Source organism: Podarcis bocagei, assembly GCF_964188305.1.
Source record: "Podarcis bocagei genome assembly, chromosome: 4".
NCBI lineage: Eukaryota > Metazoa > Chordata > Lepidosauria > Squamata > Lacertidae > Podarcis > Podarcis bocagei.
Window position 1 is genome coordinate 66,898,515 of NC_138128.1, and position 26,700 is coordinate 66,925,214.

Consider the following 26,700-nt stretch of genomic DNA (forward strand, 5'->3'; position numbering starts at 1 on the left):
CTAACCCATCTCACAGGGTTGCCGTGAATATCAAATGGGGAACATCACCTCAAGCTCATTGCATGAAAGGTTAATATAAATTCAATAATAATAATAATAAAGAATAAGCTGTTCCTTTGCACCATTTCATGCAAGCCCTGAACAGTTTTTGCAGACTCACAGTTGACCTATAAAAAAGCAGCAAGCGTTACCCATGCCTCTTACTTGTTTTATTTGCGTGAAATGAATGAAAGGACTTGGCAGCTGTTTGCTTAGTTGGGTTGAGAAATAACAGCTGCTTTTCATCTCAGTGGCTTTCTCCCGCTTTCTGGAGGTTTGCTATATTGCATCATGAATCCAAAGAAAAGTGGTCTTGCTTAGCAGACTAATTTACATAAGCTCTTGGCTCCAGAAAAAATAAATGACTGGCCTAGTTTTCTTGTTCTTCCGACACACCTATAGACTAATGCTATTAATAACTATTATTTGGAAGTAAGATTTCATATGAGGAGTACTTAGGATTGTGACCTTAATGGTTCCAGTAATAAGTGGGAGATTGCATTCATATACAACTAGCAAACATAGGGCTAGTTAGTGCATGAAGGGGCTAAGACAATACAGCTGTGTAGGTCATGCACCGTCTTCTCAGATGAGGGAGGAAATGAAGCCCTCTCTTCCTGTCCACCCCACTCTGTACCATGTAGCCAACAAAGGAGGGTGTGTATAAGTTTGTTCCCAAGCTTAGAGCACGTGTTTGGAACAAGATTCTGTATTTTCTGCCCAAAAGCTTTCTTCCTGTGTTCACCTTGCTGTTGCATGGAACAATGCAATCTGTAAGTAAAGTAAAGTAAAGTATTTTAAACTTACTTAACATAGTGTGGTATGTTCAATGATAAGAGGGGTAGAAAGAGATCCACTGTTTCAGTGAACTAAATGGGATATTTAAACAGATTTAACAGCCTATTTCCACACTTTACTGCTGTACAAGTTGTGACTTGATTTTAAACTCTGCTGGGGCTTTCTATGTGCTAGTCCCATGTTTTGAAACTAGGCACCCAGGCGATTTATTATCCATCCACCCCACACACATGGGTCACAGGGATTCATATATTTCCACTCCCTCAAAATACAAAAACTAAAAGCCTCCTAACTTGTAAGTATGCTTAAATCCAATGTTCTGTAACAGTGGTGCAGGACCTGTGGCCTTCCAGATACTGGAGAATTCCATCAGCCCCAGCCAGCATGGGCAATGGTCAAGGATGATGGGAATTACAGTCCAGCAACATCTGGAGGGCTGAAGGTTCTCCAGGACTGATCTAGAACATGAGATTAATATTGAGGTCACAATCATGCAAATGTCTAGAGCTGCATCATACATTAGGCAGAAAATATGAAATTCCAAAATGTGCTAAGCAGGTAAACATGCTAAGGGCTTGGTTCTAGCTCCTCTTCCTTAATAATAATCTTCCTTAACTATATGCATGCATTGCTGGCAATCCTGTTCACATGCGTAAGGGTAGCTTCCTTTCCTCATCTGCAGAGTGTCCCATGCCTCTAATTAGAAGAAAGAATTTTGGCAAGCGCAGGGATCTACGCCTTTCTTAAAGATGCAGGAGCATCTTTTTGCCCCTGGGCACCCAAATTACACGGTGTAGTCAGACTGAATCCTGAAATTTGGTAGTAAAGTACTATTAATTTTAATAGGAGTATCAAAGGAATAAAGTTATGGCTCTACATGTCTTTGCAGGACTGAATTCAAGAGATACAAATAAATTCTGGGCCCTTTTCATTGCTCTGTAGGGCCAGGCGTACTTGTCTGGACAGCACACTGTCAGAAGTTATTACTGCATCTTTAAGAGAAGGGATTATACCTGTTGCACTGAAAAGGGTGCTGCTGGTGGTGCATCCTTAGTTAAATAAATCAGATGTGGACAGAACAGTCCTGGATAATGATCACCCTGTGTCTAATTTTTCATCATTAAGTGAAGCTCTGGAAGCACCGCCACTCAAGGCAGTTTGGGATGATACTGATTATTTACATCTATTCCAGTCTGGCTTTTGGCCTGGTTATAGGACAGAAAACACCTTGGGGACTGGGGAATGGATAGGGGCTCCGCGACCCTGCTGGTTTTTCTGGACCTCTCAATGGGTTTCAGTACCACCAACCACTGTCTCCTTCTGGGTTGCCCAACAGGATTGGGTCTCAGAGACACAAATTTATAGTGGCCCCAGTCCTTTCTGGAAGGATGATCCCAGTCAGTGGTGCTGAGAGACTTCTGTTCCTCCCCTTTTGGGCTGCCACAGATGTCCCCTATGTTTTTGAATATGTGAAACTGCTGGTGAAAGTTATCCAGCAAACCTGGGCTGCAATGTCATTAACATTTATTAAATCTGTTAATTGTTTCCTGCAACCAACGGAAGTCTTGAAGTGATTTTGTTGGCATCCGTCTGTCTCAGGAGGCAACGGAAGAGTATGCCTTTGCAGGCGAGGTCAAACTGCTGGAGAGTTAGAGCACCTGCTGTGGCTGTAGAGACCAAGACCAGGGTTTGAACCAGCCAGCCAGCCACAAAAGTCACTGAATGACCTAGGGCCAGTCATCATGTCTCAAGCTGACCTACCTCACAGGTAGAAGATGGAGTGGGGAGGAGGAGAAAAGGCCTGTTTCCTTGCAGCTGGGGAAGTCCTGCAGTAAGTTACAGAAGAAAAATAAATAAAACAAAATACAGAAAGGTGCGCTATATAATGAAGCATCCATTAAAACAATGCAATACGTACTACAATGTTCAACCCCCCCCCCCGCAATTGTCCAAATTCATTCTGGGCCTATTTATATATTTTGTAAAAACTGCCTTAATTCCTGGGTCGCCGGCAGGGGCTGACCTTGAGCCGAGGGTCTTCCCGCTGGAAGCTGTGTCAACAGAGCCGCATGCTTCGCCCCCATCCCACGGCACCTCCTGGCAGCGGAGCTATCACGCCTCCCCCAGCGCGGGCAGCTCGGCGCTGATTCGCTTGGCAGGCGCCTGGCCTGCGACGCGATTGGCTTCCGCAGCGCTTTCACGTGGAGCAGACGGCGCAGCGTTTGATAAGCAGCAGGAGCGAGGCTGGCGGGGTGCTGAGTCTGCGGGCGAGGATCGGTGGGGGACGCACTGGGTGAGTTAAAACCACAGAGAGAGCAAAAGTCCCAAAGCCTCGTGCGGAAGTTACTCCTCCGTCGAGCCGCACGGAAAAGCCCCGATTGCCGTTTGCACGACCGTCCCTCCATATTTATGGGCTTCTCCTCGGGTCCACTTTCTTCTATTTAACGCAGGTAAGCCTGTTGTGCATATAGATATATAGATATATATAGATATATATAGAAAAGGAGGTTCCTTTGCAGCGGGGAAAGGTCATGCCTAGGAATGAACGGGGGCGATTTCAGCAAGGTTGCAATCCTGCACCCACTTGCTTCGGAGCTGAACGCGGCGGGACTTGCTTCCGAGGAAGCCTGGGAAGGATCGGGGTGTTTTATTTTTGCTTCGTCATGAGTCGCGCTGTGGCTGCAACCTAGCGCAGGTTCTCTGACGAAGCGTTTTTGGAAAGCCGCATTTTACAGGAGGGGGTTTCGGATCCTGTACCGTACCTAACTCCTACTTAAGGAAGGTGTTGGCGTGTTTTCTGTCAGCAAAGCAACTTGCTCCTATCATCCCTCGTCTGTTTGAGTTAATCTCTTGGTGTAGAATAAGGGCTTGTTTCAGCATAACGACCAGAAACTTCCTCTTAGCTCTGCAAGAAAATGGTTTCAGGAAAGATACCTGCTTTTCTAATCTTGCAAACGCAGTGAAAAGACAATGGATTGCATGAGAAGGAAGGAAAGGGGTTTGGCTCTGTGGGCTCATTCTCTTCTGCTTCTTACAACCTTGTCAGAATTGGGAGTCATCCTGTCATTGTCCTCCCGGGCCAACAGAGGGGTGGTGTTCATGAAAAGCCACATAAATAGCTATGCTTTGAAACTTTCCTCCCAGGAGTCTAGAAAATTCCAATAGCCTCATCGCTGGACTCCTCATAACGTTGATTTGTACTTGCTTAGGCCTAAACGGTCTCCTCTGAGCTTGTGGGAAAGCTGCAGTAAAATAAGGCTTCTCTCACGCCACAGGCGCCAACTATTGTAGTCTTAAGTGATTCCTCTTATAACCCTCTGCATTACTTTAAGACTCTCATAAGTAACCATAGTTGCCTACAAGAAATGTACTTGGGAGGAATAACTGGCTTCCTGTATGTAATGTACACAGAGAAATTAACGAGATCTCTTAATGTATTTAACTATTGAATTGCTTCAGAGATGGATGAATAGGGATGTATCTGATTAAGTCATATTCAGAGCAGACCCAGTACAAACGATTCCTCTCACTGGGTCTACTCTTGAGTATGACTAAAGCTGCAGTCATAGCACCACTCGGGAACAAGCCTTACTTATTTCATAGGACTTGCTTCTGAGTAGACATGGGTTAGGATTGTGCTATAAGTTGGATGCCACCTACATAAATTTTTAAAAAACAGGGTTGTAGGAAGCATCATGAAAATGTTGTCTGTATGGTACATAAGAGGTTCCATAGAAGGGATTTTAAAAGGAATTATTTCTCATGAATGTTATTTAGATGCTTTTTTATAATTTTAAAAGAGGATAGGCATGCTTTTCTTTCCTTGTGCATTGGGAGCCGTGATTACCTTCCAAGTATGAATCTGCAATCTAAGAACATTATTCTGCACACTCCTCCTGCTCTGAGCTTTATTGATAAAACAAATACAAAAAGCTTTCATAGGTGCAAAGCAAACATGAATTTAAAAACGTGGCTGACTCAAAATGGCATGTGGAATTCATCCAAGTGTTCTGAATAGGGTGTTATTATTTCATCAGTTCCGCATCTGGCTGCCAGTCACTGTTCTGGCTAATCTTGCTTGTGACTGAATTATTTACAGCCTCCCAGCCAGCGAATGATGAATTATGAACGACGGTGAGTGTAAGCAAAGGGAGCCTTTTGCAGAGGCTTCCCTCCAGCGCATGTCCTCCGGTACAAACGCAAGCCTAATTGATTTTTGTTTACGTTGCAGAATGATAGAAGTCTTGGACCCAAGGCCCCTATCCAGTTCTATCATGCCTGTAGATGTGGCCATGAGAATATGCTTGGCTCGTTCGCCACCTGTGAAGAGCTTTCTCAACCCACTTGACGAATATCAGAGAAGGAACTTTGTGGATCGATTTAAGCCTCTCAGACCGTGCCTCAATGTGAAACGTGAAACTGAGTCCCAAAACAGTGACTGGAAGCGCTCTGCCGGACGAGCCAAGAAGAGAGTCGTCTTTGCAGACTCGAAAGGTCTCTCTCTCACCGCCATTCATGTCTTCTCTGAGTTTCAGGAGAATCCAGGGTGGGATCTTCAGTTTGACCTGCTAGACCTTGAAGACATAACTGCTGGCTTAAAACTACACGAGGAAAAGAACTTGATTCTGGGTTTCGCACAGCCTTCGGCGGATTACTTGGACTTCCGGAACCACTTACAGAAGAACTTTGTGTGTCTTGAGAACTGCACCCTCCAAGAAAGGGCTGTTTCGGGGACTGTGAAAGTGAAAAATGTGAGTTTTGAGAAGAAGGTGCGGATTCGGGTCACCTATGATTCGTGGAAAACCTATTCCGACATAAATTGCGTCTACATGAACAACGTGTATGGAGACTCTGACAACGATACCTTCTCCTTTGCTATTGACTTGCCTCCAGTCATTGCCGCTGAGCAGAACATCGAGTTTTGCGTGTATTACCAAAGCGACGAGCACACATTCTGGGACAATAACGATGGACAGAACTACAAGATTGTCCATGCAGAATGGAAGTCGGATGGAGTCCAAGTGCCATCTCCCAGGAAAGGCTGCGTGACTCTCAAACCGGCAAGAAAAGGGCACGAGGCAGGCTGTGAACAGCTGGGTAGCCCTCGGATAGCCAATGGCCTCTTCCCTGAATGGCAAAGCTGGAGCAGGATTGAAAGCTTGTCTCCATATTGGTGAATGATAATAAAACACAGAGGCATCTGTTGCCACCTAACTTTAAACTTCTCAATAAGCATAAGCAAGCCACCTAGAAGGGTAGGCTGACTACTTTTTTTAAAAGGGAAAATGACTGTGAACATTATGCATTTACATTTAAAAACAAAAAAACTACCAGCCACAACTTGGACTTCAGGGGGGAGGGAGAGAGAATATGAATTTCCGTGAGAACATCTCCTAATGTAGAAAACGAGTGATTGATATACCATTAACTTGCTGTCCACTTGCCTTAACTAGGGGGCAGCAGAGAAGTTTGTGAAGAAGTAATAGTGTGTGTGGTGGCTTTTTGGGAAGCTGTGATTGTGTGAGGAGGATGTTGCAGAGGTAGCCACACAAAAAAACCTCGTGCCTACTTTTTAAGTTGTAGCGGAGATTGTGTGAGAGAGGCGGAACTGCCAAACCTGAGGCCTGAGTCAAGACAAAGCAGGTCTTGGCAAGAATACAATTCGGTATTTAGGATTGTGGTGAAAAGGGGCCTTAAGTGGGAATGAAGTGGCGAGAGAGAGAGAGAGAGAGAGAGAGAGGGAAAGGGGTATGGTGTACTGTAGGGACAAAAGTAAAGCATACAGCAGGAAGCAGTGTGCCTTGTAAGAGCTGTACAGACAGACAGCACTTTCCCCATCAGTGAATTACAGCAGTGGGGAAAGCTGCATCTGTTGAATTTCTGACCTTTAGGCTTATATATGCGTGGAGGGGGTGAGAGGAAGTGTGAAAAGCATAAGGGGCTGGGGAACTGTTCGTGTAAATAGGCCCCTGCAAAGCTGTAGACTTGATTTCGGGAATCTTGTCTTTCAACTTGCCAAACAGTAAGCTAATTTTGCAACCACACTTCACAGGTAGATCTTCATCCTATGTACACAAAGGCTATGCCTTAAAAAAACAAAAATAATCACACAGGGTTTCCTGTGATTGCACGGTTTTGTTTTGAAGAGAGACGGAATGAAATGCCTTAATCCTGTAGACACTGGCTGCTCAACTTGCCTTGTTCAGTGTAGAGACAAACTCTCCTATTATCTTGCTTGTTGTAGAGTTTAGTAATATTTTTCTTCTCCAAGAAATAGCTCTTCACAACAGTAAAATAAAGCTAAGCAATTTAAAAGTCCTTCATATTGAAGGGGTAATAATGTAGCTGCACTTCTCAAGCTAATTGGTCTAAAATAACAGTATGCATCTTGCACATAAATAGAAATAGTTTTCTATACACTTTCTCATACCTCATTTTTTTTGTAGCTGTTACAGACACAGAAAGCTGTTGTTGTGACTTTCTGATTATAGTCTTTAATCTTCCCCAGATATATAGCATTTTGTAAATAATAGTGTAATTTTGGCACGGACTGTATACGAAAAAGCCAATCGGAATAGGAGTGTGTGTACATATCTCTGTGTTCACTTAACCTGTTTTGTAGTGGTGGTGTCTATGGAAAATGCAAATCACATCATTATACTGTTTGTTCCACCAGTACTGACATGGAATTTGTATCGCAAAAAAGGGAAAAGCCTCTTCTCCCCCTGGCCCCCCCACTGTACCACACTACTGTGTAAACAGTTCACTTTAAAAAATAAATTGTGTTTTGATAATTGTGGCAATCTCTTTCTTGGGAAGGACTTGAACATCATAGCATGGCCTTAGCTGAGAGAAAGTAAAAGCTGGGATTCACTGGGTTGTTCAGTCATTGGCAGAATCAGGTGGCAAACAAACAAACAAACAAGAAGCCCAGGGGATATGTTCCCACCTGCTGTTGGCCATATCTAAGACCTCCCTCTTCCAGAACTCCTAATCATCAGCTAATGACTCTGTGTGCTGCTGAAGAGCAGAGAACAGTTAAAAGCTACTGTTTAACCCACAAAGCTTCCAATACGTCAACACCCCTGGCTGTACCTGCAGTATAATCTCTTCCACAGTTCCCCACATTCAGCGGCAGAGCATATGCTCGCACTGCCCAGGGTGGGCATGCTCCCAAGGGAGGCGGGGCACGGAGGGAGCCACCAATGGCGGACATTTGGCGGGATGCTCACCCACGACTGCCAAATGTCACCTCCCCCTTAGCGAAGACACCCAGGGTAGTCCGCACCCCCTACCTCTGCCCCTGCCCACATTCTCACTTTGTCATGCTCTTATGTTCTGTCATCTATCCATCTATGATGCTGCATATGAAAATGGTTGCTGGGTATACAGAGGACACACACAAACACACAAGCTCCAGTATCCCCCATGTCCATGCTTTCTCATGTCAGCAAACTTGCTAGATTGGATTCCCTGCTGTAGGGCTGAGGGTATGTGTGTGCCCTCCTATGGGAGTCTCACAGTCTGGTGTTCAATAGCATGTCTGGTGCATCAATGAAATGGCATGCATTGTGTGCATGCCCTGGTAGCTGAGTGTGGGTGGTACATGAATTGTTCTGTTTGCATATATCAGTATCTCTGCACCCTGCCCTTTGCAAATGCAAACAAAGGCTGGATCATTCTTTAATACAGTTTCCCCTCCTCCTTTCTGCTTATATGACTAGGCATATGTCGCCTGGATTTTTAAATTACTAATATAGGTTATTTGATAACTAGGAACTTCAGTCAGCTGCAATAATTGATAAGCAAACAATATCTTGCTTAAGTAGATTAGCCTTGAGATGCTTGGCTACCAAGCCCTTTTTCCAAATAATAATGTAGAGTTATCTGTTAGATATAGCACTGTTGCAAAGGATCTGGATAGGTTTTTTGGGCCTTCTCAAAAAACACAAACCTTGCCCCAAAGCATTTTATTCAGGCACTCTTGAAAGAAACTTACCATATTTTTCCATGTATAAGACTAGTTTTTCCCCCTTTAAAATATTGTGAAAAATTAGGGGGTGTCTTATACACGGATAGTGTCTCCCATTTTCTTAAATCTGAGTCCCCCAAAATAAGGGGCGTCTTATACATGGGGAAATACGGTACTTTTTTTGAGATCCATTTCAATGGGGTTTAGGCCCAGTTTGGGTCGCCCTGTAGGATAACCTCTATCAGAAGAGAGAGAGGGAAAATATGTCCCTATTTTTTGTCCTCAACCTCAGTGACTTTCGATATCAGCGACTTCAACTTGCACAACAGAACTTCTTCCCCTCTTCTCTTCCCATCCCCCAAATCTGTTCCAAAGGGTCAAGGAGATGCTCTGGAGCAAATGTTGTGCACCTGCAAGGAAAGGAGAAGAAGGAGAAGTTCTGTTGTGCAAGTGGAACTCTGGACACACAACATTGGCTACAACCCTAAGAAATGTATTATGGCACAGTATTTTGACTAGAATCAACCTCCATCATCAGATGCAAAAATATGAACTTCACTTTTGAATGAGGTGAACCCTTGATGTGCGTTTATTTGGTAAGCAAACCCAGTAAACAGAAGTGAATTATTTTGCATTATTTGGTAAGCAAATCCAGTATACAGAAGTGAAATGTCTTGTTGCCTTCATAGTAACATTGGTTGTCAGCAAATGAGAAGAAGAAGAAGAAGAAGAAGAAGAAGAAGAAGAAGAAGAAGAAGAAGAAGAAGTTGCTTTCTATTTGTTAGGCTCTAAATGCACAAAGGCAACAGGTTATTTTCACGGAAAACGATTAAAAGAGTCCAGGCTATCCTTTGCTGTGTCCCCCCCCCATTTCAATGGAAAGTTGTTAACAGTCAGGACATTTCATTATCTGCAATGCCCTTACAATTCCTCTCAAAGTCTAAGCTTTTTGTTCAAAGCCTTTTTGTTTACCAAATGTCTTTTCATGCCTCAAGGTAAAACTATTAACAAAATTGCTCTCATGGATTTAAAAATCACACAACCATAAGAACATCTCAGAGGGTGCCTCTCAGACAGAAAGAACCTCTCAAAGTTTTCATTTTATTTTTGTGCTGGCTTTTAAGAGAAGAGAGTTATGCTATTTGTCTGTGCATGCCTTGTGGCTTCAGAAATGCAGGGCTCTTTACCACTGTATTAAAATAAGCTTGTGACAAGTCTTACAATGAAGCAGAGACCTTTTGGAGGAGAATCAAACAGACTGGCACTGACTTCTAGGAGTCTGTTTCCTCCTGATAATTCTTTCTGCTGCTTTGCATAAGTTGGAGGGACTTTGTGCATGGGCCACACTTTGGGACAGCAATGACATGAGATTATGCATTACGCTTCAAGCAGTTCATTCATTTTTTTAAACAGATGAATAGACTCAGTTGTTAATTATGCTGATTGAAAACAGCTGGAAATAGTAGACCCAAGGATGCATTTCAGAGACTTCACCCCAAACCTGGGCAGCATTGAATGCTGATACTTCATACCATATATCCTCCTGCTGTGACTGTTCTCTATGTAAAATTATCTTCCCTCCTTAGAAATACATTCCAGATTTTCCTCTCCACAGTCTGATTCCCTTTTTCCCTTTAACAAGGGGGAGATTTGTACTGTTTGCATTTCTCATACCATATTGAACAAACATACAGTAGATATTCCTCTCCCACCCACCCCAGCTTTGCTATACTTGAGTTTTTAGAAATAGGTTCGTTCACACACACACACACACACACACACACACACACACAACTGGCCATCAGCAAGTGCTTTTCACTATTAATGTATACAAAAGCATAGTGAAGAAAAATTATTCAGATGCTCAAGGTAACTGTCTGTTAACAAGGTGATGAGCAGAGTAGTTAGGTATGCAATATCTGTGTAGTTTCCTGGGAAAAGCCTGTTTATAGGATTACCCCTGTGAAATCTAAAGGTAAAGGGACCCCTGACTGTTAGGTCCAGTAGGGGATGACTCTAGGGTTGTGGCGCTCATCTCGCTTTACTGGCCGAGGGAGCTGGAGTACAGCTTCTGGGTCATGTGGCCAGCATGATTAAGCCGCTTCTGGCAAACCAGAGCAGCGCACGGAAACGCTGTTTACCTTCCCACCAGAGCGGTACCTATTTATCTACTTGCACTTTGACGTGCTTTCAAACTGCTAGGTTGGCAGGAGCAGGGACCGAGCAACGGGAGGAGAGGAGAGAAGAAGTAAACAATGCTTTAGGAGTATTAGCCCCAAATTCCCACATACTTAGAAACATCCAGTGGGAGTAGCTACGTATTTACTTTTATTTCCCATTCCTATTTGAGCTTTAAGCATTTAAAATGATCTTTGACCCTCAACGCCTAATAAAAACCTAGGTGCTACCTATTTTTGTTCAATTCAGTTTGAGTCATGAGGTAAAATTAGTCCTTGTGGGTAATTCGTTATAAAATCAGTGGGGCTCAGCCTTCCCTCCCCCTCAGCAGAGCCTGGCCTAGTGCTTTCAAGCTCCCTTCCCTGAGATTTTGCACAGCAGCTACTTTGGATGCCACAAATCATTCTTTTTTTCTGCCCCTTCTCTCGTGGTCTCTCTCCCTTAGCGGGGAAATTCATTCATGCCGTGGCTTAAATTAAGTGTCTTTGTACCCTCATAAATTGGTGACGTGTGTAGCATGAGACAGAACAATGGGGGAGCGGCAGACAAGAGTCTCTGGATGGTTTCCACAGCGCTGTATTAAAACTCGCCACCAGTTCCAATCTTCCCACGCTGATTGCCAAGCATCAGGCACTTCCTCCGCATTGCGCACATAGCCAGAGAGAGGGAGAAGAACGGGGTAAAAATATGGCAGGCAGAAATCCAAGGGGGTTGGAGTCAAGCCTGGCATGCAGGAAAAGGCATAACTCACCTCACCTCCTCAATTCAATCTGTTCGCTTCCAACAGGAATGGGGGGAAAAGGAACCGTTTCCTAGTTGAGTGTGTGCTTCTTTTGGACTCAGAAGTTGCTCTCATTTATTGCGATGGAACTTGCTTTCAAGTAAGCATGCTTAGCATTGCAAGCAGCTGTGGTCTTAAGCAAATGACTCGGAAGTTAAGTTGCAAGGAGAGATGTCTGGGACCGGGATAAAAAACAATCTTTCAAGGAGAAGTCTATAATCTAGAACATTACACACACACACACACACACACACACAAGCTAAAACCAGTATTGCTCCTTGAGGCCTGGATCGCGCAGTTGGTTAGGGCCTGGTACTGATAACGCCAAGGTTGCAGATGTGATCCCCATATGGATATAACTGGATATTCCTGCATTGCAGTGGGTTAGATTAGATGATCACCAGGGTCCCTTTCAACTCTACAGTTCTATGATTCTACTTAAGTGCATGTGTTGGGAGGGGGGGGAATGGCCAGGGGTGGGCATTTTAGGTGTCAGCTACTTCATATTTTGTTTCTCATCCAAATGTTGCTCTGAGTAGCAATAATAGTGAACAGGAACCACAACAGAAGCACCTGAATGAAGAAATGAGGCTCATTTGCCAGAATCTTGCTGGGCTGTGTGTAACTATACCCAGACCTTGACCTGGAAGGTGCAAAGAAACTGGAAGCAAAAGTGGGAAGATGGAAAGTGAAGGAAGCACTCTTTGTTGTAAGCTACTTTCAACATGATTTGTGTGTGTGGAAAAGTGGCATACAAATTGAATGAATGAATGAATGAATGAATGAACGACTCTTTCTGAGCAGTCTCCAAGAGACAGCCCCATGTAGACTGCACTACAGCAGCCTTGCTTAGGGTGTGTGTGTCATGGTGTCTAGATCCCCGTCTCAGCTTGTGAGTCAGCTGAACTTGTCTAAAGTCACCCACAGCAGCCAACTTGTCCATTAAGCTTGTGTGACCTTTCCCAAGCTCATTACTGAGTAAGAAGGGATAGGACTCTGGTGGCCAGGATCTTTATGATGACAAGTTTTTCCTACTTGGATGGTAGGTGGATGGTATCTTTAAATAGCCCCTTGTGATATTCCTGGTAGCGGGTCCCAATGAAGCTGAGCATAAAATGAGCCAAGTACTCTGCCTTTCTTCCCTGCCAGCAATTTCTGGATCTCAGATGCTTCCCACACCAACAGCAGCTGCAAGGAGAACTCTTCAACCTTCTCACACCAAGCCCCCTTTTCAACATGTTCCACCTACAGAAAGCTCCATTCCTCATCCCCTGTGTTGCCCTGTCACACATGTGGCTAAACTGTAACTTTGCTGCCCAGCGGTGGGAAATAGTTTGACATGTTTTCCAGTGTGACGTTGTTGCAGAAGCCAAATATCAGTGATCTGCTGTGATCTTTCTTTAAAACTATTTAATGATATCCTACATTCTAGCAACTTGCTAGAATTCTCCAAGTGTGGCTCCTTATATAGGCGAAACAGCAACAATGGTGCATAAAGAGGAAGATACCAGCAGACTTATGGGAAACCCCCTGGTCCCTTATGCTGATGGTAAGAGGATGTTAAATTCCTTGGTTCCCAATATAGGTTAGGTCCTGTGGTGATGTTCTCTTTCTTCTTTTCAGAGGTCTCATCACACTCAAGGTTCGGACACAGGTCAGTTGGACTCTTGTCTCTCTTGCCAACGTGCTAAAAGGCTGGTGAGGAAAAAGGGACAATATCATCCTTCATTCATTCATCCCTCTGTGTGACAGGCTATATCAGTTCAATGGCAGAGGAAAAACATGAGAGAGCTTCCAAATTAGTCTATGTATCAGAGCCTGTCTAAGTGTTTGGAATGTGTATACCATGCGCATCTCTGCATTTACTCTCATTTATCTCCACATTTACACTCTCACAGTGATAACATTCTGCAGTGGACAGTGAGAAAGTTTTCCATTACATAGGTATGCATCCTTTGAGAAGTACATACAAAGGATTCTGACCTCAAAGATCCATGTGATGTTCTTCCTTCCCCTCTAGGAAGTTAGCGCTGTAACTTCTCTGTGACATGGCAAATCTATTTTGTCTGAAAAACAGAATATCCAGCTTTTCTTTCTTTATTACAGTATGGTACACAGTTAGATATGTTAGCTCTCCAATGGAAAATGTGGACAACTATCTAGATCATCTGCCCCTTCTCACACTGCCACGACCATTTAGGCCTTTCTTCACTTAACGAAGAATTATTTATTACAGTGGTACCTCAGGTTACATACGCTTCAGGTTACATACGCTTCAGGTTACAGACTCCGCTAACCCAGAAATATTACTTCAGATTAAGAACTTTGCTTCAGGATGAGAACAGAAATTGTGCTCCGGCGGCGTGGCAGCAGCAGGAGGCCCCATTAGCTAAAGTGGTGCTTCAGGTTAAGAACAGTTTCAGGTTAAGTACGGACCTCTGGAACGAATTAAGTACTTAACCTGAGGTACCACTGTATACTCATTCTTCACTTTTTATGAAATGTCTCAAAGTGACTTAAAACAAAGAACACCCCAAAACAACGTATATAAAAACATTCATCCATCAACAATAATAAAAAGGGCAAACACAAAAAACAGGCCATAACTCATACCACATTATGATCTAAATTCAGAGCCAAAAGCCTGAGCATACAGCTAGAGAGGAAAGCTTAGATTAAAATCTTATAAAGAATACACACACACACACACTCACTCACTCGTTGATTTCACCAACTATGTGATTCATATTAACAATTGTTGTATTAATGCTTTCATTCAGGCTTATGAAATGCAACTGTATGAAAACACTGGGGAAATATCTGTTTTAACGGTGGTTCTCAGTCCGGAACCATCTCATGGGGGGCTACTGCAGGCAACTGGACTTTAAATCAATCCCAGGGAAAACATAGCAAGTGGCCAGACTCCCTTGCACTTTGGAGAAAGAAGCTGGCAGTGCCTTCACCCCAACCTAGCAAGGGGAGCACAGGCTTCCCTCACAGGTCACCCTGCTGACAGACGATTGTTTTAAAAAGAGGGAAAGCAGACACAGAGACTGCAAAGTGTTAATAGCTGATGGATTTATTCTGAGCCCTGAGCTGAGTGTCTGTGAGGGGAGTCAGAAAGGAATGCAGAGTCTCTTCCAAGCCAAGTTCTCGGTGGAGCATAGAATTGCAGCAGCAAAGGGGATAAGGCACTTGGACATCATCCAGTTACTATAAGTAGAAAACAATGTCAAGAGCAGGAGCTCATTAGATCTCTAGAGTTTCATGAGCTCAGCAACTTTTCGTGTGGCATGAGCTAAGAGTTCCTATCTCTGAAATTTACCCAACAGGTCTAAAACTTGAGGCTTAAGTGATGACAGCCTTCCCGATTCCTCATGGGTCAGACACACTGATATGAGTTCACTTCACTGATGCTGTTTTTCTCCCCTTCCTTGCAGTTATTTTACAAATGTGGAGTAAAACCAGGAGGCTTGGTTAGGCAACTGCCTCAAGCGGCTGTCTGGGGGACAGTTGGGAGGGGCTTATTATTACTATTATTAAGGGAAGTGGGTGGCACTGTGGCCTAAACCACTGAGCCTCTTGGGCTTGCCGATCCGAAAGTTGGCGGTTTGAATCTGCATGACGGAGTGAGCTCCTGTTGCTCTGTCCAAGCTGCTGCTAACCTAGCAGTTCGAGAGCACACCAGTGCAAGTAGATAAATAGGTACCGCTGCGGTGGGAAGGTAAACAGCATTTCTGTGCACTCTGGTTTCCGTCATGGTGTCCTGTTGCGCCAGAAGTGGTTCAGTCATGCTGGCCACATGACCCAGAAAGCTGTCTGTGGACAAACACGGCTCCCTCAGCCTGAAAAGCGAGATGAGCACTGCATCCCATAGTTGCCTTTGATTGGACTTAACCGTTCAGGGGTCCTTTACCTTTTCCTTAACTATTACTATTGCTATTACTATTTTATACTGCCCTTCATCTGTAGAGCTCATGGCAGTTCACAACATAAAATACAATATAACAACAGAAATTATCCATGATTTAGAGGAGACCTATACAGGGGCGTAGCAAGGGGTGTGTGGTAGGTGAGGCCTGTCCCGGGTGTCCCTACTAAGGAGGGGTGACAAAATGGTGGGCAGCACTCACCACGGGGCCTGCAGCACACCTGAGGCACGAGTCTCTCCTGGGAGTGACGCGGTGGCTTGAGTGCCTGCAGGCTCCACACTGCCCCAAACAGTCCGCCCATTGCCTCCCCCTCACCTGTAGGGCAGCTGAGTGGGAGGAGGCAGGCAGACTCCTCGGAGGCCCCGCAGTGCCCCCATGGGCAGCTGGCCCTGACCCATGGCTGGCTGGCCCCGCCCTGGATGCAGGGCATGTGCGCCGCCCCAGGAGCCTGATTAAGTTGCTCCGCCGCTGGACCTATATGGAATTAAGAGTTCCAACACTGCCCTCCTTCAGTGCACTAGACCCAATGATTCTTTGCTTAAGTCGTTGCTCAGAGTTTTACATCATTGCTACAGCTCCCCCTGTTGGGTTGTAAATTGCAATCCCTGTCTGCTAGTGGTGTCTGTTTTCTGCCCTTAATCAGGGAGCTCCATTTTCATGGGAAATTGACCATCTTAAGGATCCCACCATGAGCAGAGGGTGTGATGTCGTTTACCATCATTCAATTCACATAAGAGGCTGCCACATGCAGGAGGAAAGGTATCCCTCAACACCGAGCCTATATTTGGAACAAGGATATAGTGTGTGTGTGTGTGTGTGTGTGTGTGTGTGTGTGTGTGTGTGTGTATAAGAACCTTGCAAGGAAGTGATCGTACACATGATTTTTAAATAAAAGTGCGTTGCAGCAGATTGCCATGGAGTTATGCGGCTCCTCAATTTGACAAACATTTATTTGGTTCTTACCCTGTACATTTACAGTCTAATAATAAAACAACTGAACAGACACGTGCCAGGGGCACAGCTCATTTGACTCCTCCAGTACATGCCACCAGAAAACACTATACTATGCTCACACCACAGAAACAGCCCACTGTTGAATGTTGCAAGACAGATATGTCAGCAGAAATGTTTAGGATGTTGGAGATTAGCCTATTCCTTGATAATGGGAGAAAGAAGATGTCCTATATTAATTCTGCAATATTAAGTTGTGATCATTTGTAGCAGTTGCTCTATTGGGGAATTCGTTTGGTGCTTCAGTTTAGAGTGCAATATTTGCATGCTATTAAAATATTCATACAAAAATATAAATTACATTCGGATGGCAGAAAATAGCACACATGTCCCTTTGCCCTTACAGTTTGTGTTTCATAAATCTACATTTGGGCACAGACCTTGCATGAATTGCTTCTCCCACCACACGATTATCTCCAGAAATATCTCTGCAGTACATGGAATCTAATTACAGTTTTTGGCTGGCTTTACCCCCCCCCCCAAGACATATAATTAAATGTTAAATCTATGCACAGGCCTGCATGAGCAGAAATCGATACAAACAAAAAGCTCCATTTCATCTGCATCTTTGTATATAACTGGTCTTGGAAAACTTATTCACATAGAATTTACTTTTTTGCTTCTTTACACAGCTTGCGTCTATTTCCAAAGAGATTTACAAACCTGCCTTTATGAAATCAAAGACTGACTTGACTGCAAGAATGGCACTCACTTCCCAAAGTCAATGTATAATTTATGGAGCAGGAGTTGGAGGATTATACCTGTTGCATTATTGTTGCCTTGTCCCCATTCTTCACCCACATACTCAACTCATTTGCCAAAATTATAAACTGCTAACGCTGGATCTAAAAACATTAGCGGAAGGAAGGAGGGGGGACGTCACCATTGCTACTATTTAGCCCCAGTGACAAAGGCTGAAACCACATATGATGTGCACTGCATTCTTTTGATTTTTTTTTTAAAAAGGTGGCATTGGGAGGCTGAAATTGGGAGAGGAATGGTGGGGAGGAAGATGCTCCATTCTTTTCCCACTATCTGTTTTCCCCACCTTGAAATTGTCTTCCAGTTTCCCTCCTGTTGAGAATGTTTGCTCTGAGATCTTAGGTTGTGTTGCCCTTTGTTGTGAATACTATGAATGGATTTTATTCTGTTTCATTTATTTGCTATGGGTCTCTAAGGCTGTTATGGGAGTAAATGAGCTTTCCCTTGGCTTTGCCACTGTATGCCCCACTCCAAGAACTTTTATGGTGCAGTAGTACCTTGGTTCTCAAATGCCTTGGTTCTCAAACACCTTGGTTCTCAAATGCCTTGATTCCCAAACACCAAAAACCCGAAAGTAAGTGTTCCAATTTTCAAACGCTTTTTGGAAGCTGAACGTCCAATGCGGCTGTCAGCTATGGTTTCCAGAGCCAATCAGAAGCTGCACCTTGGTTTTCGAACATTTCGGAAGTCAAATGGATTTCCGGAATGGATTAAGTCTGGTGCTTTTGTTTTTGCTATTTATTTTGCGTTTTTGTTTTTGAGGCTTTTTCGGTTAATTTGTTTTTGTGACAATGTGGAACCCTGTTCAGCTACTGATTGTGTGATTGCGGAAATGGATAAAAGCCTCCCATCCAAACATCGACTATCATCAGTGCAGGTAAGAAGAAATAATAATTTTAATTTTTATCATCTACAATACTGTTTTATTTACTTTATAGTATGGTACATTGATTATTGCTTTCATTTTATGGATCAATGGTCTCGTTAGATAGTAAAATACATGTTAAATTGCTGTTTTAGGGGTTGTTTTTAAAAATGGAACAGATTAATCCATTTTGCATTACTTTCTTTTTTTAAAAAAATAATTTTTATTAAGTTTCCATTTACCAAATTAAACATATCATACCAATTAGTCCAAATTGTATCAATACACATCATAAAGTCCAAATGTTTTCCAAATTAATTTTTTTTGTGGGGGGTACCCATGCTTCACAATCATCAGGAGTCCAATCATCCATATTTCTGCTGCTTTCATGTTTACAATGATGTTTTCAGTCCCATCTTCTCAACTCTTTGTCGTTACTCATTTTCCTTTTCAGTCACCTCCGAGTTCTCTCCACAAGTGGATTGAAAGAAACAGTCTTATTTATATCTCTGTGTGGGCTTTGTAATGCTCTCTCGTAGATCTCTCACAGAAATCCAATAGTCCAGGCTTTTGTTCGAGCAAACATTCGCCATCTTGTCACTCCGATGAAATACAGTCTAAATGTCCGCTCATTAACTTTCCAGACCCGCTGCATGATAATTAGTCTCTCCAGCCCTTTCAAATTTATGATCCCAGCCTGATAACCGATCCACGGCTCTTCCTCCCTAAGACCATCTATCTTGCAGCAAAGGTCTGCCTGTCCATATCGGGTCACATTTCTTGCTGTGTCACAGAGAGCGCCTCCTTTCTTTCCAAATCTTTCACAAAACAAAACCTTTAATTCATGTTATTTTTTTCACTTTGCATTACTTTCTATGGGAGAGAGCGCCTTGGTTTTGGAATGCTTTGGAACAGGCTTCCGGAATGGATTATGTTTGAGAACCAAGGTACCATGATATTTGCATAAAATTAATTTCCCCCTCAGTGTCTAGGTATCTTAAAGGTATGCATTTGTATTGTTGCAGTACATATCATTCTTGAACCGGTGCATAGTTGTTTATTATTATTATTATTATTATTATTATTATTATTATTATTATTATTATTAACAACAACAACAACAACAACAACAACAACATGCAGTCTGCAAGTTCTAGGCGTAAATGTGGCAAACTCTAGAAACTTGGGCTGTGCACACTCTATAAAGCACATTTGCAACAGAGTCTTTCCCTCAAGGAATTCTGGGACCTGTAGTCCACCTCTCACAGAGTAATAATTATAAGCGACCCGTAACAAACTACAGTGCCTAGAATTCTTTGAGAGGGAAAACGTGTTTCTAATGTGCATTAGGGATTTAGAGAGCATACCCAGCCTAGTTTGCCCAGTAGGGGGATAGATTCAATTGGAGCAGGTGAGACATTATTATTATACAGAAGCCCCTAAAGCATCAATGAGATTGTTCTGAGAAGCAAGTGTGCAGATAATCTCCTGACACATTTCTGTGGCCTAACCACAGAACTTCCCTTACTCCCTTTAACAGGACTGCAATTACCTCCAAGAATGTGTTGTCGGCTGAACTGTGGTCAGAAGCTGTATGAGAGCCATAAAGGCAAAAATGACAAAACAAAGGTTGACTCATCTTCTGTAGCTAAATTAGTCTGCCTTGCAGCTGACAACAAGCCTTGCGTCAAAGCGATCAGAGCTGCGCAGATCGAGAAACAGAATCCATAGCAATCTGTGCAAAAAAAGTTTGCCTTGCTTTGGCGTAAGTGAAGAACAAACTATCACAGAATTACCTACGCTATAGTTAAGAACAGCCACCTGACCACTGCCACACTAAAAACACCATCGTCTGCTATGAAAGTTGCTAATACATGAAGGAATGCTGAGGAGAAATTGACAATACAATCCAAAATTCTTACCTCAAAGTTAGGCACAATGGGATTAATCATTTACTTCTGAGCAAACAAGCATTGGATCTTGATTAATGACCAGTACACAGTTGTTAAAACAGTATATCATAATGAGATTGGGGTTGGACTAAATGGGTTTTTGTGGTCCCTCCCCCAACCCAAAAATATTGTGACTCTGGTTGTAAAAAGAGACCAGAGTTACAAAATTTATTTTGGGGGCGGGGGGCAGGGAGGGACCACACACACACACACACACACAGAGAGAGAGAGAGAGAGAGAGAGAGAGAGAGAGAAGAGAAAAGAGAGAGGTTTTAAAAAGAGACAAAGCAGTTTATGTTGCCAGGTGTCCTTTTGCTGGGGAAATGGGCCCTTGCCGTAAGTAAAGAGATGGCGAAGCACAGGTGATGTGTTGCTGCACATAGCTAGTAGCTGGATGTTCTTTTGGAAGGGTGTATGTCTTTCCCCTCCCTTTCCTGGAGACAACATCATCAAGGTTCTCTATGTAGAAGAGAATAAAGACCGGCAGTCCTGGATATGGAGTCTAAAATACAGGCGCAGAGGCTTGCTTTCTGTCAGAAATCTTTCATGACTACCCTAGAAAACTAATGCAGGAGCAGAACATGTTGGAGCGTTAATCCTGAACCTTCCATTTTATGCTCAGCCTGTATAGGTGTTGTGTAAAGCTTGTTTTACAGAAATGGTATCAATCTCCTATGTACAGTCGTACCTTGGATCCCGAACGCCTTGGTACTCAGACGTTTTGGTTCCCAAACGCCGCAAACCAGGAAGTGAGTGTTCCGGTTTGAGAACGTTCTTTGGAAGCCAAATGTCCTACGGGGCTTCCAAGTGGCTGCAGGAGCTTCCTGCAGCCAATCTGAAGCTGTGCTTTTGTTTCCGAATGTTTTGGAAGTCGAACGGACCTCCAGAACAGATTCCATTTGACTTCCAAAGTACGACTGTACTTTGCTTCAAGTAGGTGGAGAAAGGAAGAGGCTGGGTCTCCTGAAACCTTAGAGACTGGGGTGTGAACAACAATATCAAGAAACACTAAGGGGTTGCAATAAAACAACAACCCACATTTTAGTCAAAAAGATATGAATTCATATGGGAATTATTTCCAAGCAAAAATGTAGGAGATGGTGCTATAAGGCTATAATGCTAAACCCACTTACCAGGTAGTAAGGCCAGTTGAATACAGTGCTATTTCCACAGATGGAATTGTCCTGTCCATGTGCACTGCAGCCAACACAGGTTTTATGTTCACCACGTGCGTTAACTTAAGCAAACACTAATTTAAACCTCATGTATAAAATTGCCCTACTCCCCTCCCCCAGTGTTGCAGAATCTAAATTAAGCAACTGCCTCCTCACTAGAGGAGCTGTCACCTGTTTTAATGCCTTTAACAGCAGCTTGATTTGATGTTAGCAGGCGATGATGTGCATCTCTATGTAGTAAAAAGCTTGATTGGCTGATTTCTCCAGACCACGCATCTGTTAGAGGCCTAGAAAGGCATTCAAAATGGTTGGGCCTTCTTCTTTTTCTGGTTAGTTTACAAAACCTTTCTCTGTCATCAGCAGTGTATATGGAACCTGCTAGTGTTAGCTTGGTGTCTAAATACTTAGGAGGGATACAGTGTGTTATAACCGTGCTTAATTTACAGGAATGAATTATATCAACAATATGCAGGTTGTTATGGTAGTAGGGAACAAATCTGTCTGCAGTTCCTTCTCGGTGCTTTTCCCCTGCAGTCTCCTTCTTTGCAGGTACAGTGGTACCTCGGGTTACCGGTACATACGCTTCAGGTTACATACGCTTCAGGTTACAGACTCCACTAACCCAGAAATAGCAGCGGCAGCAGGAGGCCCCATTAGCTAAAGTGGTGCTTCGGGTTAAAAACAGTTTCAGCTTAAGAACGGACCTCCAGAACGAATTAAGTTATTAACCCGAAGTAGCACTGTATTGGAAATGGGAAAACCATGGGAGAAGAATGAGAAAATGAATTTAAGTGGGGAAAGCAATAGGGGGATGTATGAAATGACAGAATGTGATTCAATGTAACTAGATTTAAAAAAACCCAGTGTTGTTGGGAAACTATGTATGCTGAGCCCCTCAGCTAAACAGGTTAAAACCTTACCAACCCTGTTTGATCAGAGATGACAGTGGGACAAATAAAATATGGATGCAGAAGAAGACACACCTCTTTCAGACCACTTCCAGCTCTCTGAAATTATTGTGTGACTTCAGCCTAAGTACCACATTATGCCGTGACTACTATCTACTCAAATTCAGATGCTGCTGAGCTGGTGCTTCCTCTTCTGTGCCTTGGCTTTCTGTGTCTTATGAATATTTAGACTGTGAGGTCCTGGGAATGGGGACCTTTCCATGCTTTATCTCATAAAGCAGCCTTGGAGCCACCTGCTCAAAGCCCTTGGAATACAACTGAATTTAAGTCAGAAAGAAGCAATATATATATATATATATATATATATATATATATATATATATATATGAAGTACCACTGAAGAAAAGCAACAAAATTCTGTTGACACACTTTCACAGAGGATATAGCAGTCCAAAAGCATCTAGGTCACAGGTGTGGATGCGCAGATGAATTTATGTGCATGAGCTGTGTTAATGTGGTGTGGCTATGAAAGCACGTTGCATGCAGCTTTGCTCCCTGGCATCACCTTTGGTTTGGATCCTGCCCCTTGCTAGCATGTAACACCCCACCTGACCCGCAAAGATTGCCCCAAAGCGATTGCGTCTCTCTTGCTAAAACAAGTTTTCTCATCCTGCTTTATCATAATATTTTAAAGGACACTTTCATCATCTTTATTAAATTACCTTCATTTTAATAAGTACATCCACAGTAAGTAGGAACCCCACCCCAAAAGAAACTCAGTACTTAACATTCCTCAAGACAAAGTTTCTATGGAATTTTGTTAATTCTTTTAAACCTTACAGTAACCGTGGAGGTTACCAAGATGCAAACAGCAGCTGGAATTTTGCTGGAACCATGTAGGTCTGCATCTACAGCTCAGAGGTCTTTTGATAAGTCTAGACACTGCCTTTCATTCCTCCCCCTCCCCAGAACTTGAATGCAAAGAGAGTCAAATGGTGGGTGTCTCCAATACCTCCCCATTGCCTGAATTAAGCACACTAGCTGTCTGTTGGAGGCTTCTATATCTGCAAGTAAGATTTAACCTCTCTGAAGTTCTTGTTATTCTTTATAGCCCAGTAATTTCTGCTAAGACCCCTTCCTTTGCCTCTTTCTTATCTCTGGTCTCTCTGGAATTATTTACTTTGGCAGGGTTTCCTCCCTGGATGGAATCGGGCTGCCAGGCATGAATAATTTTTTTAAAAAAATATATTATGAACAGAGACTTTCAGCTCTTGTGCTTTGCCATTTTTCTGTGAGCTACTACAGATACTATTTCGAGGGGCACAGAAACACAGAAGCCCTGAATTTCAAAACACCTCCTGCATTTAGCACTGGCAGATCTGTACTTTAAACCAGTGTTTCCCAACCTTTTTTGGGCAAAGGCACACTTGTTTGATGAAAAAAATCTCGAGGCACACCACCATTACAGCCCCGTGACGTCAGCGCGCAGCGTCACGCCGGGAGGGACGCACGAAAGTGTAACTTTCAATTTTTTCCCTCCCCCTTGCCGGGGAACCTCCAAGCTTTGGGGGTGGGGGGGGAGGAGGCAGCAAAGCGAGGGACTGAGGGACTCCTCCAACGACAAGGGTTGGGGAAGAAGAGAAAGGGCTATTCCGCTCCAGTCACGGGAGGGGAATATGTACTGGCCCAACTGGTGTGCGGTCTTCGGAAAGCGGGGTGCGGGAAGGAAGCCTAGGCTCGGGGTCATAGAATCATAGAATCATAGAGTTGGAAGAGACCACAAGGGCCATCGAGTCCAACCCCCTGCCAAGCAGGAAACACCATCAGAGCACTCCTGACATATGGTTGTCAAGCCTCTGCTTAAAGACCTCCAAAGTAGGAGACTCCACCACACTCCTTGGCAGCAAATTCCACTGTCAAACAGCTCTTACTGTCAGGAAGTTCTTCCTAAGGTTTAGGTGGAATCTTCTTTCTTGTAGTTTGGATCCATTGCTCCGTGTCCGCTTCTCTGGAGCAGCAGAAAACAACCTTTCTCCCTCCTCTATGTGACATCCTTTTACATATTTGAACATGGCTATCATATCACCCCTTAACCTCCTCTTCTCCAGGCTAAACATGCCCAGCTCCCTTAGCCGTTCCTCATAAGGCATCGTTTCCAGGCCTTTGACCATTTGGGTTGCCCTCCTCTGGACACGTTCCAGTTTGTCAGTGTCCTTCTTGAACTGTGGTGCCCAGAACTGGACACAGTACTCCAGGTGAGGTCTGACCAGAGCAGAATACAGTGGCACTATTACTTCCCTTGATCTAGATGCTATACTCCTATTGATGCAGCCCAGAATTGCATTGGCTTTTTTAGCTGCCGCGTCACACTGTTGGCTCATGTCCACCGGGCGCAAGGTCCACTGACCTCGGTGGAGAAAGGCAACAACCGGAGCCGATGACCAGTGGCGTAGCGTGGGTTGTCAGCACCTGGGCAAAGCAAATAATTTGTGCCCCCTAACCCGTGGATTTTAGCACTCGAGTGCGAGCGCGCCCCCTCAAGATGTTGCGCCCGGCCCCCCTGCACCCCCACGCTACGCCACTGCTTCAGGTCCCCCAATAAAACATTTGAGGGGGCCAGTCCCCCAGTTGATGGGCATTGCCAATGTGATCAACTATGCAGGGCGGGGTTTACTTGCCTCCACCCCCCCATATCATACTGTATTCACGTTGGCACCCCTGATGAACTCAGCGGGGCTTACTTCTGCCCCGCAAGCCTTTGCACCTCCGCGTCTCCTTTCCTCTCTATATGTAAGAAGGTGAAGGTCAGGCTGGCAGCGCAAATAAGGGCCCCGCTGCTGAAGGCCTCGCCCGCCGCGACCTCCTGGTCCACGGGCAGGGCAAGAAAGTGCCTTTTCCTTGGGGGGGGGGAGTCTTAAATTTCAAACCATTATTATTATTATGAATATCTAGGAGAAGGAAAACTCTGATCCTAAACTTCTGCTGCCTTGCAGCTCTACTGATTCTTGAGAAAAGCTGTGGGAGTAAACCCGAGCAAAAATCCTTACCCACTGCCTTGTGCGGCATCTTCTGGAGAAGAAAAGAAAGAGGAGTAAACTCCACATAAATCTGGAGTGGAGTCCTTACAGCACTTGGAGGGATGCCTCCTTTCAGCAACTCCTGCAGACAAGCTAGTGTAACTTAAAAAAAATATGTTTTGAGCATCAACTTGGGAAACAGTCTTGAGTGGTCAGGAAGTTCACATATCACACTGTGAGCTTTGGTTGTCCTATTAAAGGTATCCTTTAACTATGTATTCGAATTTTGCTTTAAGAGAGAGAGAGAGAGAGAGAGAGAGAGAGAGAGAGAGAGAGAGAGAGAGAGAGAGGCGCCAATCAACAGCTTTCCTCTCCCCCAGAGGAAGCTACATTTTTGCTGATGAGATATCCGTGTTGCTAATGTAGCACCATGGGGTAGCAGAGAGAGTGAAAGTTAGAAATATTTAAAAGGACTCTAGGTGCTCTGTGCCTTGAAGAATATTCATGCCCCCAAATGATTCTGTAGCTCTGGTTATAATAGCATCCCCCCCGCCCCCTTAAAAAGGCATCATTCTCTTTGCTCCACTTCGGCAGTTTTTGAAAACAGTTCTCGGCGAGTGGGAGGGGGGACAGTTTGGGGGAGCTGTGAGGGGGGAAATGAGGAAAATGAAATAAATATTTCATCAGCAGCCAGCCTTTCAAAGGCACCAGATGAGTAGCCTAATTCAATCAAACATATGCTTTGAACAGCCGCCTTGTTATTTTATAAATATGGGTTTAAAAGGACGTGTGAAGTGGAAGAACACCTGGTTAGAAAGAAGCGACTTGGTTCTTTTTTAATGTCTCGTCCTGATCACTGTGTGTAGTTTTGCACAGCGGTCGGCATTTAGGAGGTGTTTGCCACATGCAGAGAAACGGGAAAGACGGAATCCAGTGTGGGAAAGGAGGATCTAATGTGCGTGGTTTCTCTACCTCCACCGACGACTCGCCACGTGCGAGGAGGAAGGCGGGCTCCCTTCACCTCCCCGTCCCCTCAAGGCAAAGGGAAAACGACGTGAGGAAAAGCGACGCGGGACAGCGAGCGAGGTTCTCCTCAGAGCCTTTTCCCGCCGCCCCCTCGCAAGACAGCCCTGAAGCCGAGCGCGGAGGGAGGGGCGGGGCCCGGCGGAGTCTCGCTGCCCCCCCAACGCCTCTCGAGGCGGCATGAGGGGCGCCGCGTCAAGGGCGCCGGCGGGCGCAGCGGCGGCTCCTGTCAGGACACGAGGCGGGCCCGGCGCCTCTCCCCCACCCACCCCGTCCGCCCACCCATA

General features: G+C 44.3%; 2 protein-coding genes and 1 long non-coding RNA gene across 3 annotated transcripts in view; 2 read left to right on the forward strand and 1 right to left on the reverse strand.

Annotated features, from left to right (window-relative positions):
* The first annotated feature begins 3,091 nt into the window (after positions 1-3,091).
* PPP1R3C (protein phosphatase 1 regulatory subunit 3C) lies at positions 3,092-7,631 on the forward strand. Its single transcript, XM_081189808.1, has 2 exons — positions 3,092-3,287; positions 5,069-7,631. Exon 2 carries the CDS (start codon positions 5,070-5,072, stop codon positions 6,012-6,014), a length of 945 nt encoding a protein of 314 aa, XP_081045934.1. The 5' UTR covers positions 3,092-3,287; position 5,069; the 3' UTR covers positions 6,015-7,631.
* A 5,532-nt stretch (positions 7,632-13,163) lies between these two features.
* On the reverse strand, positions 13,164-20,128 carry LOC308584794. Its single transcript, XR_014007008.1, has 3 exons — positions 19,891-20,128; positions 13,739-13,834; positions 13,164-13,463 (listed from the first exon to the last, which is right to left on the reverse strand). It is a non-coding gene; the product is annotated as an uncharacterized lncRNA (long non-coding RNA).
* Positions 20,129-20,479: 351 nt separating this feature from the next.
* The window catches only part of ANKRD1 (ankyrin repeat domain 1), a 209,111-nt gene continuing 202,890 nt past the window's right edge, over positions 20,480-26,700 (forward strand). The window contains exon 1 of the mRNA XM_081189804.1: positions 20,480-20,529. The gene's annotated coding sequence lies outside the window, so the exon portion shown is untranslated. The remainder of the gene's footprint in view (positions 20,530-26,700) is intronic.